This window comes from Montipora capricornis, chromosome 9 (assembly GCF_036669925.1).
Source record: "Montipora capricornis isolate CH-2021 chromosome 9, ASM3666992v2, whole genome shotgun sequence".
Classification (NCBI taxonomy): domain Eukaryota; kingdom Metazoa; phylum Cnidaria; class Anthozoa; order Scleractinia; family Acroporidae; genus Montipora; species Montipora capricornis.
This window is the reverse complement of record NC_090891.1, coordinates 20,353,819-20,366,275: the sequence shown is the minus strand read 5'-3', so window position 1 is coordinate 20,366,275 and position 12,457 is coordinate 20,353,819. Positions and strand designations below refer to the sequence as shown.

The 12,457-nt window shown below is 37.8% G+C and overlaps 2 protein-coding genes across 2 annotated transcripts in view; both read left to right on the top strand.

Moving 5' to 3' along the window:
- Nucleotides 1-12,457, top strand: part of LOC138017837 (calcium uptake protein 3, mitochondrial-like) — a 32,606-nt gene that overhangs the window by 12,820 nt on the left and 7,329 nt on the right. The window contains exons 11-12 of the mRNA XM_068864825.1: nucleotides 8,353-8,442; nucleotides 9,610-9,677. Of these exons, the coding sequence (XP_068720926.1) occupies nucleotides 8,353-8,442; nucleotides 9,610-9,677 (158 nt within the window). The remainder of the gene's footprint in view (nucleotides 1-8,352; nucleotides 8,443-9,609; nucleotides 9,678-12,457) is intronic.
- LOC138017838 (melatonin receptor type 1B-B-like) lies at nucleotides 1,407-4,043 on the top strand. Its single transcript, XM_068864826.1, has one exon. It carries the CDS (start codon nucleotides 1,758-1,760, stop codon nucleotides 2,775-2,777), a length of 1,020 nt encoding a protein of 339 aa, XP_068720927.1. The 5' UTR covers nucleotides 1,407-1,757; the 3' UTR covers nucleotides 2,778-4,043.

Here is a 12,457-nt window from a genome sequence, read left to right as displayed (position 1 = left end):
CTGAATCGTTTTTGCACATTGCCTCCTAACCCTGGCTTACTAAAGATATCAACCAATTTCGACGACTCGTTTTTTTTTCTGTGATTTATTGGCCCGAGTGTGAACAACTAGGGCCATAAATTAAACCGGAAAAATACTAGTAACCGTATTTTGCAGAACAGCCAAAGTTTATAGTATAGGATATTTGTGATATCTCTAGATCTTGGAATAAAACATCAAAATTGATTTTTTGCGATAGAATTGGCCAATCAATGTTCACCCTCTATCTGAGAGATACCGTGATAACAATGGTAAGCGCGCGCTGCAAAAATATAGTCGGATACCTTTCTTTTAAACATCCTAACACTTGTTTTCTTGCTACGGCTCCAAATCACTAAAATGGTCATTAAAAACATTTCCGACATGCAAGAAACCGAATCGTTTAACATGTAACGTTTTTTTTTTATTTTATCACAACACCTGAAAGGTACGCTATGCACAACAGTATACAGACAAAAACTCGGAGTATTTAAACATCAGCTGAAATTGTCTGGGAGTCTTAAATCCTTCTACAATTTTTTACTTTTAATAAATACACAGGGAAGAAAATATACCCTTCGAGCAAAAAAGCGGAAAAGCGTTGTTTTGTATACTAACTTGTACCCGAAGGAAAGCATGCAAAACCTATTAATCTAAGTGATTGACATCGCAAATATTCAAAAACACTGAGGAAGGAGACATATTTCCAAATTCTAATACACATAGCGACAGAAACAGCACTTATAATTGCTAGGCAAAAGAGTCCTGTTCGTTCCTGCTGTAACCATGTTTTTAGCTTCTTTCGGTCAACAGCCGTGTTTTTCAAACTAAATATGGCTCCTCTGGATACGTCTGCACGGTATATTTCTTACGTTCACTGAAAATCACCATTATTTAATTTATGACTTTGGAATGATCGATTCGCTTGAAATGACGGTACGTTGAATCATTACTTCAACGGCAAGTCTTCTCATCAACGGAGATCACAGAATCAGATACTCCACCCACACAAGATAAATCAACAAGTCTGATTTGAAATCGATATGGCAATAAAAGCTTGACCGCTTACACTGAATTCGTTACTTGAGATACCTTTTTAGCAAGTATAGCAGTCCTTTATTATAGAGCAAATTCTCTGAGGAAATCAATTGTGGCTTGTCTTCTCGATTTTCCCAATACCTTTCGCGGGGATTTAAACTTCAACGCTCTGTTTTAAAAAACTGTGGAAAATTGAGAATGAGTTTAAAAACTTTAAAAGTACCGCTATTGTTTATATTAGTTACATTAACGCGACAGAAAACTCTTATTTTTTGAACAAACAAAACCATATAAAGTGTTGAAACAAAAGCGTTCTATATTTCAACATGTGTCTATTCCTAGGCAGGAAAAAAATATCCCGTATGACTAGTATCCGCTGCAGTTGACTTAAATGCAGAAGTTCGGATTTTATCTTCGTCGTCATAAAATCGATTTATCACCTTCGACACAGGAGCACCTGTCGAAGTGAATTAAACATTCAAAACCATTAATGCATAAAGGTTTCCTTGGATTTTAATCCTAAGCAATCTCAGTAAGTCCTTTCATTGTGAAGATCTCGTCGTAGCCTGCGCCCTCTTTCAAGTTTCAATTAAGAGACGTTCATCCCAGATGTAAAGGCGCTGGAAATTGGTATAAATCGAGATTATTGACTCTTCGTTAGTATACCTAGTATACCTTGTCTCATTTTTTTTCTGTCCAAAATGACCGACAAAGAACAGGAAGTCCTCTTTCGCGCGCTTCAAGAACGTCCCCAAGGATTAGTGGTGATGGAAAGTGTTTTGATGGTTGTTATAAACTTCATGGCCTTCACTGGAAATCTTATGGTTTGCTGGGCCATTTATCGTAATGAGCGGCTTCGGACAATACCAAATATTTATGTGGCGACCCTGGCCATATCTGACTCGCTGATGGCAGTTCTCTGTATGCCACTATCGGTGGTTCTTCTCATAACCGGGCACTGGCCTTTCAGCCAATCTGTGTGCCATTTTCAGGGATTCTTTTGTTTTTTCTGCGCTTTGTACTCGTTGCTTCTTATGACTGCCACGGCCGTCAACCGTTATTTTCGTGTGGTGAAACCGAATGTTTATCGACGTCGCTTCAAGGTAAGGTCAACTATAATTTCAGTGCTTTTTATAGCAATGGTGGCTGGACTCGGTGCAGGGCTTTCCTCGATGACTCGATTAGCCACATTTATTGTACATTACGGAAAAGTAATCTGTTTCATGGACTTCAAAACCCCGCAGATTGACATGGGATACATGGCTTTCTTAGATGCAGTTTACATTGCCATTCCTATCGGAGTCATTGTGTTCGCATACTACAAGATTTTCAAAACCATCAAAGGACATAATCGCGATGTGATCACCACGAGGCAATCGGGGCCTTTGAGCGTAAACGTTGAAGAAATCCGAGTTACAAAAGCTCTCTTTGCAACTGTTCTGGGCTTTATTCTTTGTTGGGGGCCTATAGCAACGATTGACATGGTCAGTTCCTTCACGGAACACAAGATCGCAATACCTCGGCAAGTGTTTGCTCTGTATATATACCTGGGCTTCGGAAGTTGCTCCATTAACCCCGTTATATATGGCGTCATGAACAGAGCCTTTAGAACTGAGTTCCACCGAGTTTTAACTTTCTGGAGGAAAAAAAACTTTGTCGAGCCCAGTAACAAAACTCATTCTTTCAAAAGTACGATGAAATCGGCCCAAGATGCACCCTGATGTCTTTGATGGATCAAAGACAGCAGACCCCAACCAGCAATCAAACAGGACTTTCTCGTAATAAACATCAAGCTAAGCAAATTTTGAACGTTACAAAATTAAGAAACCATTCGTGATTTTTTTCCATTTGTGAGGAAGCAAGGTTTTGTTAACTTAATTTTTCAATTAAGAATAGAAGAGTAACCAGGTTTTGGAGACACATTCATGTAAAAAAGCGTTCTCTAGTTAAAAATTTTATTTAAAAACGTAAGCTTTCGGCTTCCAGACTAAAGCATTTAAAAACTAAGATGTAAATGCGCGAGATGGAAATATATACAAAGATAAAAGAGGAAAATGCGCTTATCTAAAGGAAAAGAGTATTGTTTTGGCAAAGGTTTGTTCCTGGAGTTACATTGGTGAGATTGGAAGGTGTTTTTCAACGAGGAAAAAAGAACACATTCGTAATGTAAAACTATGTAAAACTGGCTCTAATATTGCAGCTCACGCTTGGCGTAACAATCACTCTGTTGATTTCAGCAATGCTAGAGTAATTGACAAGGGAAACTTCCGAATCCGAAAAACCTTGGAATCTTGGCACACCGCTAACACTAATGAAGCCGACAATAACTCCAAGCCTTTGCCAAAACAATACTCTATTCTTTTAGATTAGCGCATTTTTCCCTTTTATCGTTTTCACAATTTTTTCACACTTCCATTCTGTAGATATTTCCATCTCGCGCATTTACATCTTAGTTTTTAAAGGCTTTAGTCTGGAAGCCGAAAGCTTACGTTTTTAAATAAAAATTTTAACCGGAGAACGCTTTTTTACATGAATATAAATTTTTCAAGGCGGCAAGGTGATCGCATGATAATAAGTCGCTGTGTTTTTTTATTTTTTTTTTGTTTTCAATTGAAGCCATGCAAATTTAATGTACGGAACTTGACCTGACATTTCGAAGCATTTCTTGTCGTGGTAATATCGCAAGTGGACGAAATGGACTAGAAGACAAAAGCATAATTGATATATACTCTTAAACATTAATGCCCGTGTTGTTGTTTTTTTTTTTTCTACTTTGCTGGAAGGCTATTAATCGAAGTGGATAAAACAAGATAAAGTAAAAGACAGCACGGTAGAGTGGGGTCGGAAATACTTATATTTATATGTTTTTTTTGAAATCTATTCTAGAGGAAAAGTACACAACGAAATTTAGATGCGGGCGCTTTGTCTAAATTTGCAAATCGTTTCGCGCGAAGTGTTATAAAGATGTAATAAATTAACTTATGTGAGCAATGTTTTCTTTGGTACATTTTCCATTGCAAAAAGGTTATGAAATACGCCAGTGCATGTTTCGTTTTTAATAGATGGGGGAGGAAATTAATATTGAGAACACAATGTGATAATTTAAAAAGGTTTGTTGATATTGAAATATCACGAGCCCGTAAAATAATAACTTTATTTATTCTGTGTTAATCTTGTATAATCAACAACGGGAATGTTTGGCCACATTCCCAAATATTTGCAAAGGTTTGTTTATTATTTTCTTTCAGGGCTTAAAAGATTGAATCAAAGTCTCTGTGAGACACCTCATTGATGAAATGTAGAGCGTTGGGATGTATATTCTCCTTCGACTTTTAAGACTTTAATTTTGATAACTCAATGGTAAATTCAGAACTACCCCTAAATATAATGAAATAAGAGCGAAGGGTTCATTCAAATCTGCGGCACGTGCGCTTTGCGTTTCCGTTTCGAGCACTTTCGTACATCAATTCGGCCGCCCGAGCGAAACCCGAAATTTAACAGCCGATTGATCGTGTGATCCAGTGAGCTCAATCACTATACCTCGTTGACACTTCGTCATCAATGAGGTAAAAACGTGAGATATTGTCACTGACTGTCTCAATAAAACCAACTCACCAGGCTGCAGCTTTTAATTAAACATACTTCTCTAATTTGTTTATTACTTTTTTCCCGTTTGCCGCTTAATTAAGACAAAAAGCTTTGCGAAACTAGGGACCTTAAGCAACGATGGCGAAGACAGCTTCGAGAGCGTTGTCTAAAAATATCTTATTTCCCGTTATTGTAATAATTTTGCGATTATCTAGGTCCCCTGGCATAGAAAGTGTTTATCAACGTTCCTTGAATAAAATTGGTGAGGACGCCGATGTGGATATTTGGAGAGGAAAATTGAAAATTTATCGTTGGGTGCTTACGTCCTCGGATACGCATAAGCTTAAATTTGGTCAAATCACGTCGTTGTCAGGACAAGGACGGTGATAGAATTGTACACAAATGTAATAAGACTCAGGTGCAGGGGGTATAGAACTTTTGCTCATTAGACCCATTGTTTTGTTGCGTTCTCGTAGCCGTCGCCGTCGTCGTCGTTGTCCTTGCTCGAATGCTCCAAACCCCCTCGTGTTTATTTCGGTGTCGATAAGTTTCTTTGCTTCGTATTTCGCTCGTTAAAAATAATTCATGACTGAATAGAAAAAGTCATCATAAATCGGTATTTGTTTACTTGGTACAACTTCCTCTTCATTTGCATGCTAGATTTTTTTCGTTTCATTATGGTACACTGCAAAAATAATTGAGTGGATATGTGCGCTAAATGCTGATGTTTATATAAGTAGTTTGCAACATTTGTGTTAATGTTGTACCTTTACAGGCGCACGGTTTCCCTTCGAATTTAAAAATCTAGAACAGAGACTTGGTTCTCTTCGAACGAGAATAATCTTCAATAAAGGAAATCAATGTTTAATTGAAGTGCGGGTTAAAGACGAAAGATTGAGATGATGATCGCACTTATGCATTTTTCTCATATAGACACCTGAAAAATTCAGGTGATAAATGCGAGCAATATAATAATAATAATAATAATAATAATAATAATAATAATAATAGTAATAATAATAATAATAATAATAATAATAATAATGATAATAATAATAATAATAATAATAATAATAATAATAATAATTGCTAGTGCTAATCACCCTTACTTGCAGTCGAGGACTGAATTACGAAGGGCGCAGCTCACGACATCGGGCTGAAAGCATACAAAGACGCCTCTGGCTGCCGCTATACAGTCCATGTTTGATGTCGGAGCACAGCACCATAGCTAGATGTTAATTAGCTGTGAGTCGATTGTGATGAGGGAGGAATACCGGAGAAAAACCCTCGAGTCAGGTTGAGATCGACTGAAACTCAGCCCACATGCCCCGGCTCGCAGTGGTGGGAGGCCCGATAGATAACCACTAAGCCACCCTGACCCCCTAATGATAACTTCAATCTTTCGTCTATGACCCGCGCTTCAAATAACCATTTCTTTCCTTCAATAGGTCTTTCATGGGAACACATGAGCCCAACAAATTCAATTTGCTCCCAACTGTGTGGCTTCATAGCTCAGTTAGTAGAGCATTGCACCCGGGATCGCAGAGGTCATGGGTTCCAAACCCCTTGAAGCCGCCTGAATTCTCATGTGTCTGTATGAGACAGTTATTTAAAGTGCACCTAACCCCAAAATATTTTTTTCGCTAGAATAAATATTTGCACCTGTTCGAAACGCATTGCGGCCATTTTTTCCTTTTTCTAACAAATCCTGCCATTTTATAGGCTTCGAAAGTTACGAAAATCCAAGCATCTTTTGTTCACGACCGAGTCAGAAGGGGAGTGGGTCTATTCCTGCTTTGACGTCACATACTGATTTACATTGCATTAACTCTTTGTAAAAATGCATGCAAAGTAGATTGTGACGTCAAAGCAGGAATAGACCCACTCCCCTTCTGACTCGGTCGTGAACAAAAGATGCTTGGATTTTCGCAACTTTCGAAGCCTATAAAATGGCAGGATTTGTTAGAAAAAGGAAAAAATGGCCGCAATGCGTTTCAAACAGGTGCAAAGATTTATTTTAGCGAAAAAAATATTTTGGGGTTAGGTGCACTTTAAAGTGTCCTGATAAGTGCGATCATCACTTCAGTCTTTCAAGAATGATCCCCTTTAGGATTGCACTTGATATTTTTATCTCTCTTGTTTTTTGTCAGTTTTTACTTCTGTAATAGGAGATTTCGATATATTGAAATTTAGTTCGAAACGAAAGGCATCATCTTGAGGCTCTATGGAATGAACATATCGATTTGTATGAGTTTATTCCCCAGAGGGACGAGATGATGCCTTTTGTTTCGAACTAAATTTTAATATATCGAAAGTGGGCTATTTGATGTAAACATCATTAAACTGCAAGTTTTGTCAACGTTGTCTGGTTTAAAAATTAAAAAAACGTATTAGGGTACCAATATCAATCCTTGGAAAACTCAGTAGAATGAAAAAACGTTGCTGGTATAAAATTAGTAAAACGAGGAGGTGTGGGAACGGTAAGTCAGGACGTACAACACAAATGCATAAAACAGTTAATAGAACATAGTATTGTTTTGCTATACCCCCGAGTTGTTACAGCAGTTCATTGGTTATTGTAGTGTACCTATGCTCAACCTTCTAAAGGTTTCAAACTATACGTTAAAATGCTGAATTATGCATTATCTGATCCATAATCAAGACAAATTTAAAGTCTGTGTTTATTTTCCAAAGAAATATGTTACTAGTAGGAATAGAATACTTCGACCTTTAAGTATGAAGTTCTTGTCCAGAGAAACCATCGCTTCCACAAAAATTTACGCTTTTTGCTGGAATGTTCCTAACTCTTAACCCCCCTGTTGGTTTTGCTAGTGACTTTACTTTGCTCTATGCTGGGAAACACCCACACAGGGGTCATGTCAAATTTTAAATGACAGGTACTGAGCAACCTGAAACTTTAATTGCGCGCTTGCCACACAACCAAAGAGTATTTGGCCAAAGGAATGGAAGCGCTCATTTCTCCCGCTTAAAAGCCTTCTCTCATTTCCTTGTGTTTTTCAAATTAGCTTACGGGACAAGGTATCCACCAAGGAAACAATTGTCTCTTTTATACGCATCTACTCGTAGGAGACTGTGTTATCTTTGATTCATTCAGCAGTTGGTGATGAAGGCTACTTTCTTTTCCCCTCGAACCATCGTTGGTCTTTTCCTTTTTTGTATCTCTTGTCAATGAGAATCACAGCAATGGTGGATAACATTTCTTTCAGGGGGTTAAATTCCCAGGGGATTAGTGACGTCATCTGAAAACAAAGGATTGAGCTATGTGCTTACATTCATTGCCACGCAGACATGGGATCGGGAGGGATGGGAGAGTAAATCCACTGATCTAACAAGAGAATTGGTCGAGCATTTATTGTTTGAAGTAAAGCTCAACAAAATGGTGGCGATCCTCATCTTGTTTGAGGTCACATAGAGACCTCAGCGGAAGAGTTCAAAGTGAGAAGAAAACAATGTGGCAATGTTGTAAAAACCGCTTTCAAAGATTTTCCGCAGAAAGTAATATGGAAGGAGGCTCTGCTTTTATCTTCACTGTCTATACGAACCTTTTTTGCGAAAGTGGCACCACGGGCTTCAGTTTTGGCCGCGTGAAAACAGTTGATTGCTTGGTTTAATCATTTTTCGAGATCACTAAGTGGTGTAAACCGTGGAGGTAATCCCAAAAGTTAACGCTAATCACCTTTTTTGCAGAGGAGTTTCAGCGAGCTGTGCACATATCCACGGGGCAAATGCTTCATCCTTATGTGGTATACACAGTGTTTCAGTTGTTTGACAAAGATGGTGAGTTGCTTTGAAGGTTTGTTTATAACTAACTTCTCCATGCAACTGGTCACTAAATCCTAGCAAATTCCTTCGTAGAAATAACATTGTTCTTTTAACCTTGAGTGTTTGTCGCGCCACGGTAGAGAGCTGCTTGGACGTCAACGACGGCTACGGGGTTATTGCTAATTAATTAATTAATTAATAATAATAATAATAATATAATAATAATAATTTATTTCACTTATAAAGCGCAAATATCAATTGGGTTATTTTCATTTGCGCTAACTTAAAAAAATTATAATAATTACCAATATACTAATATAAATAATTAAAACAACAGTAAATTTAAAGACTATCAATATAAAAGATAACTAAAATATAACCTTATTAACCTTAGCTATATGTTTAAAAAAGCTTCTTTGAATAAAAATGTTTTAAGTAATTTCTTAAAATTATCAATGTTTGGCGCCCTCCTAACTTCAAGAGGCAAATTATTCCATAAATTTGGAGCAGCTACCATAAAAGATCTATCTCCTAATGTCTTATGCGTTTTAAAATTAACATACTTTAGTAAGATTCCATTGGAATTGGAACGTAACTTATATCTACCCTCATTCTTAATATTAATAAGCTCTGTTATATACCCTGGAGCAAAACCCTTAATAGCCTTATATACTAAAAGTAAAATTTTAAATTCTATGCGGAATGTAACAGGCAGCCAGTGCAAATTATACAATAATGGTGTTATTCTACAGTACTTAGATTCGTTATATTAATTAACTTATTACTAATCATTTGGCGACTGCTCCAAGCCGTTCAGCATGGAACGTGTGTACCAGCATTCTAGGAATAAAACTGGTGTAAACGGTGTGGTAAGAAAATTGAAAATTCACTTTCAGGTGGATCAGGTCCGCCACATAACGTCAAATTTGTTCATTTCACATCGTTTTTAGGACGAGAACCACAAATAAATATACCAAAATGTAAAACACACGTGCGTGGAGTGGCGAACCATTGTTTTAATTCATGAAACCTATTTACTCCCAGAAGTTGTTTTTGCTTCAGCTCCTATTCTAATTTGCCGACTTGCGCCTCAGTTTATCTTCTGCTTTCAACGGACCTATTTCGTTGGTAGTATAATGAACAATTCTTAAATATAGTGTTTTTTGTCCTTTTGCCTTCCAGGTGATGGAAAATTAAGTTACAGCGAGTTTATAGATCTGATGAAGGACCGCGTCCAACGTGGATTAGGGGTAATTTCACAACTTGTAGGTTGCGTTTTAATCAGTAAATGCAAAAAAGTGCATTGTTTATGGTGAAAGTGCCTGCTAGTTAGCTGCATTGAAGTAAGATTAATCATCATTCACTGCCGTTCTCGTGAAATCGCCTATTTTGATAATTTCACGTTATTGATAATTAAAAGAAATGTACAAGAATACGGAGCTGACATGCAGGACGTGAAGTAGCAGATCACGCGGGTCAACTTACACGGTCGATTTCTCACTGGTTAATGTCAATGTCGGCAAATGAAATTGTTATACCTCCCAACTCAAATACGTTTTCCGATTGGAGGAGAACGTGTCATGGGTCAAAACCCACTAACTCCCTAGGAAAGAAATGACTTGAACTTTCGAGTCGCACGTGATCAGGGGGTGCACCTTTGAAACAGCGGCAAATTCCGTGTAAAAATCGGTGTATTGTTCTATTTTGAGTTGGCTTCGCCTCGGGGAACATTGAGGGTCTCGGGGAACAAAACTCACTGTTTCCCTTGAGGCTAGTCAATAAGTGCTTGGTGAAATTTTCCAATTATGACTTGGGGATCGTCGGAAACAAAATCCGAGTGCTCCTTTGCACAGAACACTTCAGATAGGGCAGCTGCGCAAGTCAACCTCGTCCCCAGGGTCTCTCAAGAAGAGAGACCCTGGGGACGAGGTTGCTGCGCAAGTTTGTTATTGCAAACAACAAGCAATGGATCTCACTGTGGCTAATTAAGCTAATCGCCAAGGGCTCAAGGAAAACAAAGATCAGTGGAAGATAAAGAAAAAGTATAGATCGAAAAACGCCTAGAGTGACTCAGTGTTAAATATAACTAAAGCCTTTATTGAGATGAAAAATGAGAAAAACTTTGGTGGTGCATGGTTTGTTTTCAATAGTCCTTTAGAGAGATTATTCAGCTCTCATAAAGTATTGCTCCAATAGGCAGTTTTCCAAGTCGTTGTTTTGATTACTCATCGCTTGGCGGGGTTTCAAAGTCTTTCCGGGATCTTGTCAACAGTTCGACGTACAGTTATTCATCTCTAAATGTATCTATTTTTCAGCTTAATCTGTTAATTGCTTTATCTCAACCAGAGCTTATCGGTAATAATCGATATACAGTTTATGCGATCTCCACTTGAGCCATCTGTTAGTGTGACTATTAAAACTCCGTCATTTTTTTATCCTACCGTCATTGCAAGCTGTCTCGTTAAATCGGCCAAATCTGTTATTGTATCTTTTTCCAAGCGTTAATCCGTTTTCTCAAACTTTCATCGGCTGTCACTGTATCTATTTGGCAATCTACTTTGCAACCGAGCTCTTTCGCCGTCTTTCGCGTGACATAGCTTTTGCTTCGTCAAGTACCGTGGTTAGGGTGACGTTAAAAGCATAGTCAAAACCTCCTGACAACTTTTAAGGACGAAGAACGATATCGAAAGAATTACAAATTAAGTAAGCTCGTAGTACCTAGGTACATTTATCTTGTTAAAACGTAAAGCCACTATTGCATCTTTTTGTGATTTCTTGCATTTGTAAGCGTTTGTTTGAGTTTAAAGAATGGGCGAAAATCAAAAAGAGCATGTCTGATAGGACGGTGAATGAATATACTGCGGCAAAGCCAATATTTTGAAAGGCAAAGCTTTTCTTCCATAGGGTCTTACTTCTAGTATTAGAGTACATTTTTTACTGTTTAGAAGTATAATGATTAAAGATTAAAGATTAAAGCAAAGGAAAGCAAAATTCATCTCGGGTTTTATTTTACCTTGGTGAAAAATTCTTGAAAGGTCACACTACCCTAGGCTGCTCGGTTAAAAAAAATATTCCAAATCCACCGAAGACTGAAGTGAACATTCAAATTCTAAACAAAAACGAATACTTACAATCTTGCTCTGAATTGTGCTATCGTCTTCGCGCTTTGTAGTTTAAAATAATTTAAACTGGTGGCAAAATTAAAAGGTTTACTTGATGACCTCACAGAGTGTTGTATGTCCGAATCTGTCATTAAGACATTCGCCGACGAGCTTTCATTGGTCATTTGCCTGGTTTCACCTGGGGGAATGAAATTTCCCTATCTATCGTTTTGGGGTAGCTGTCAAAGGAAACTCTATTGTTCTCGTGGCATATCCAAGTTCCAGACGATAAAATTTCCCCGGGGTAAATTACTTGGGAAAAAATCGGTCACATTGAAAATAATCAGTTTCCTGAGGTAAACTGTCAACAAGTTGAATTTACCTAGGTAAAAAGTCTGCAGTGGCTTGTAACATGATACAATACTTAAGAATAGGAATTAACTGATGCGATACAGAAATACGAACGGTAAAAACGACGGAAATGAACGGAGAATAACAGGTGGAAAGTTCCAAGTGAGATGATAAAACATCACGCTTCACAAAAACGCACCACATTCTTATTCTACGGAATGAACGAAGTTAAGCGTTCATCACTTGGGACGAACAACTTGTACCCCAACTTGAGTGATACATTTTTCAGACATAGTTATTTTTAGGTTCACGTCTACTTCATTTGTCTTTGTTTAATGTACTGGAAAGGCGGCATTCTTCGCTGATTGACCTTCAGGTACAACACTTGGCGGGAAATTAACGCTCTTCAATTTAGCTGCATCCACACGAGAAATTTTTGTGAGACAATTTTTACGCGGCAAATGATTTTTTAAAGTTCGAAGTTAATTGCGTCACAACGCAGGGGCGTAGCGTTCTTTACACGTGCGTACTTGAGAAATTGGTAAAAAAAAAATTTTAAGATTCTGTTAAAGCACTCC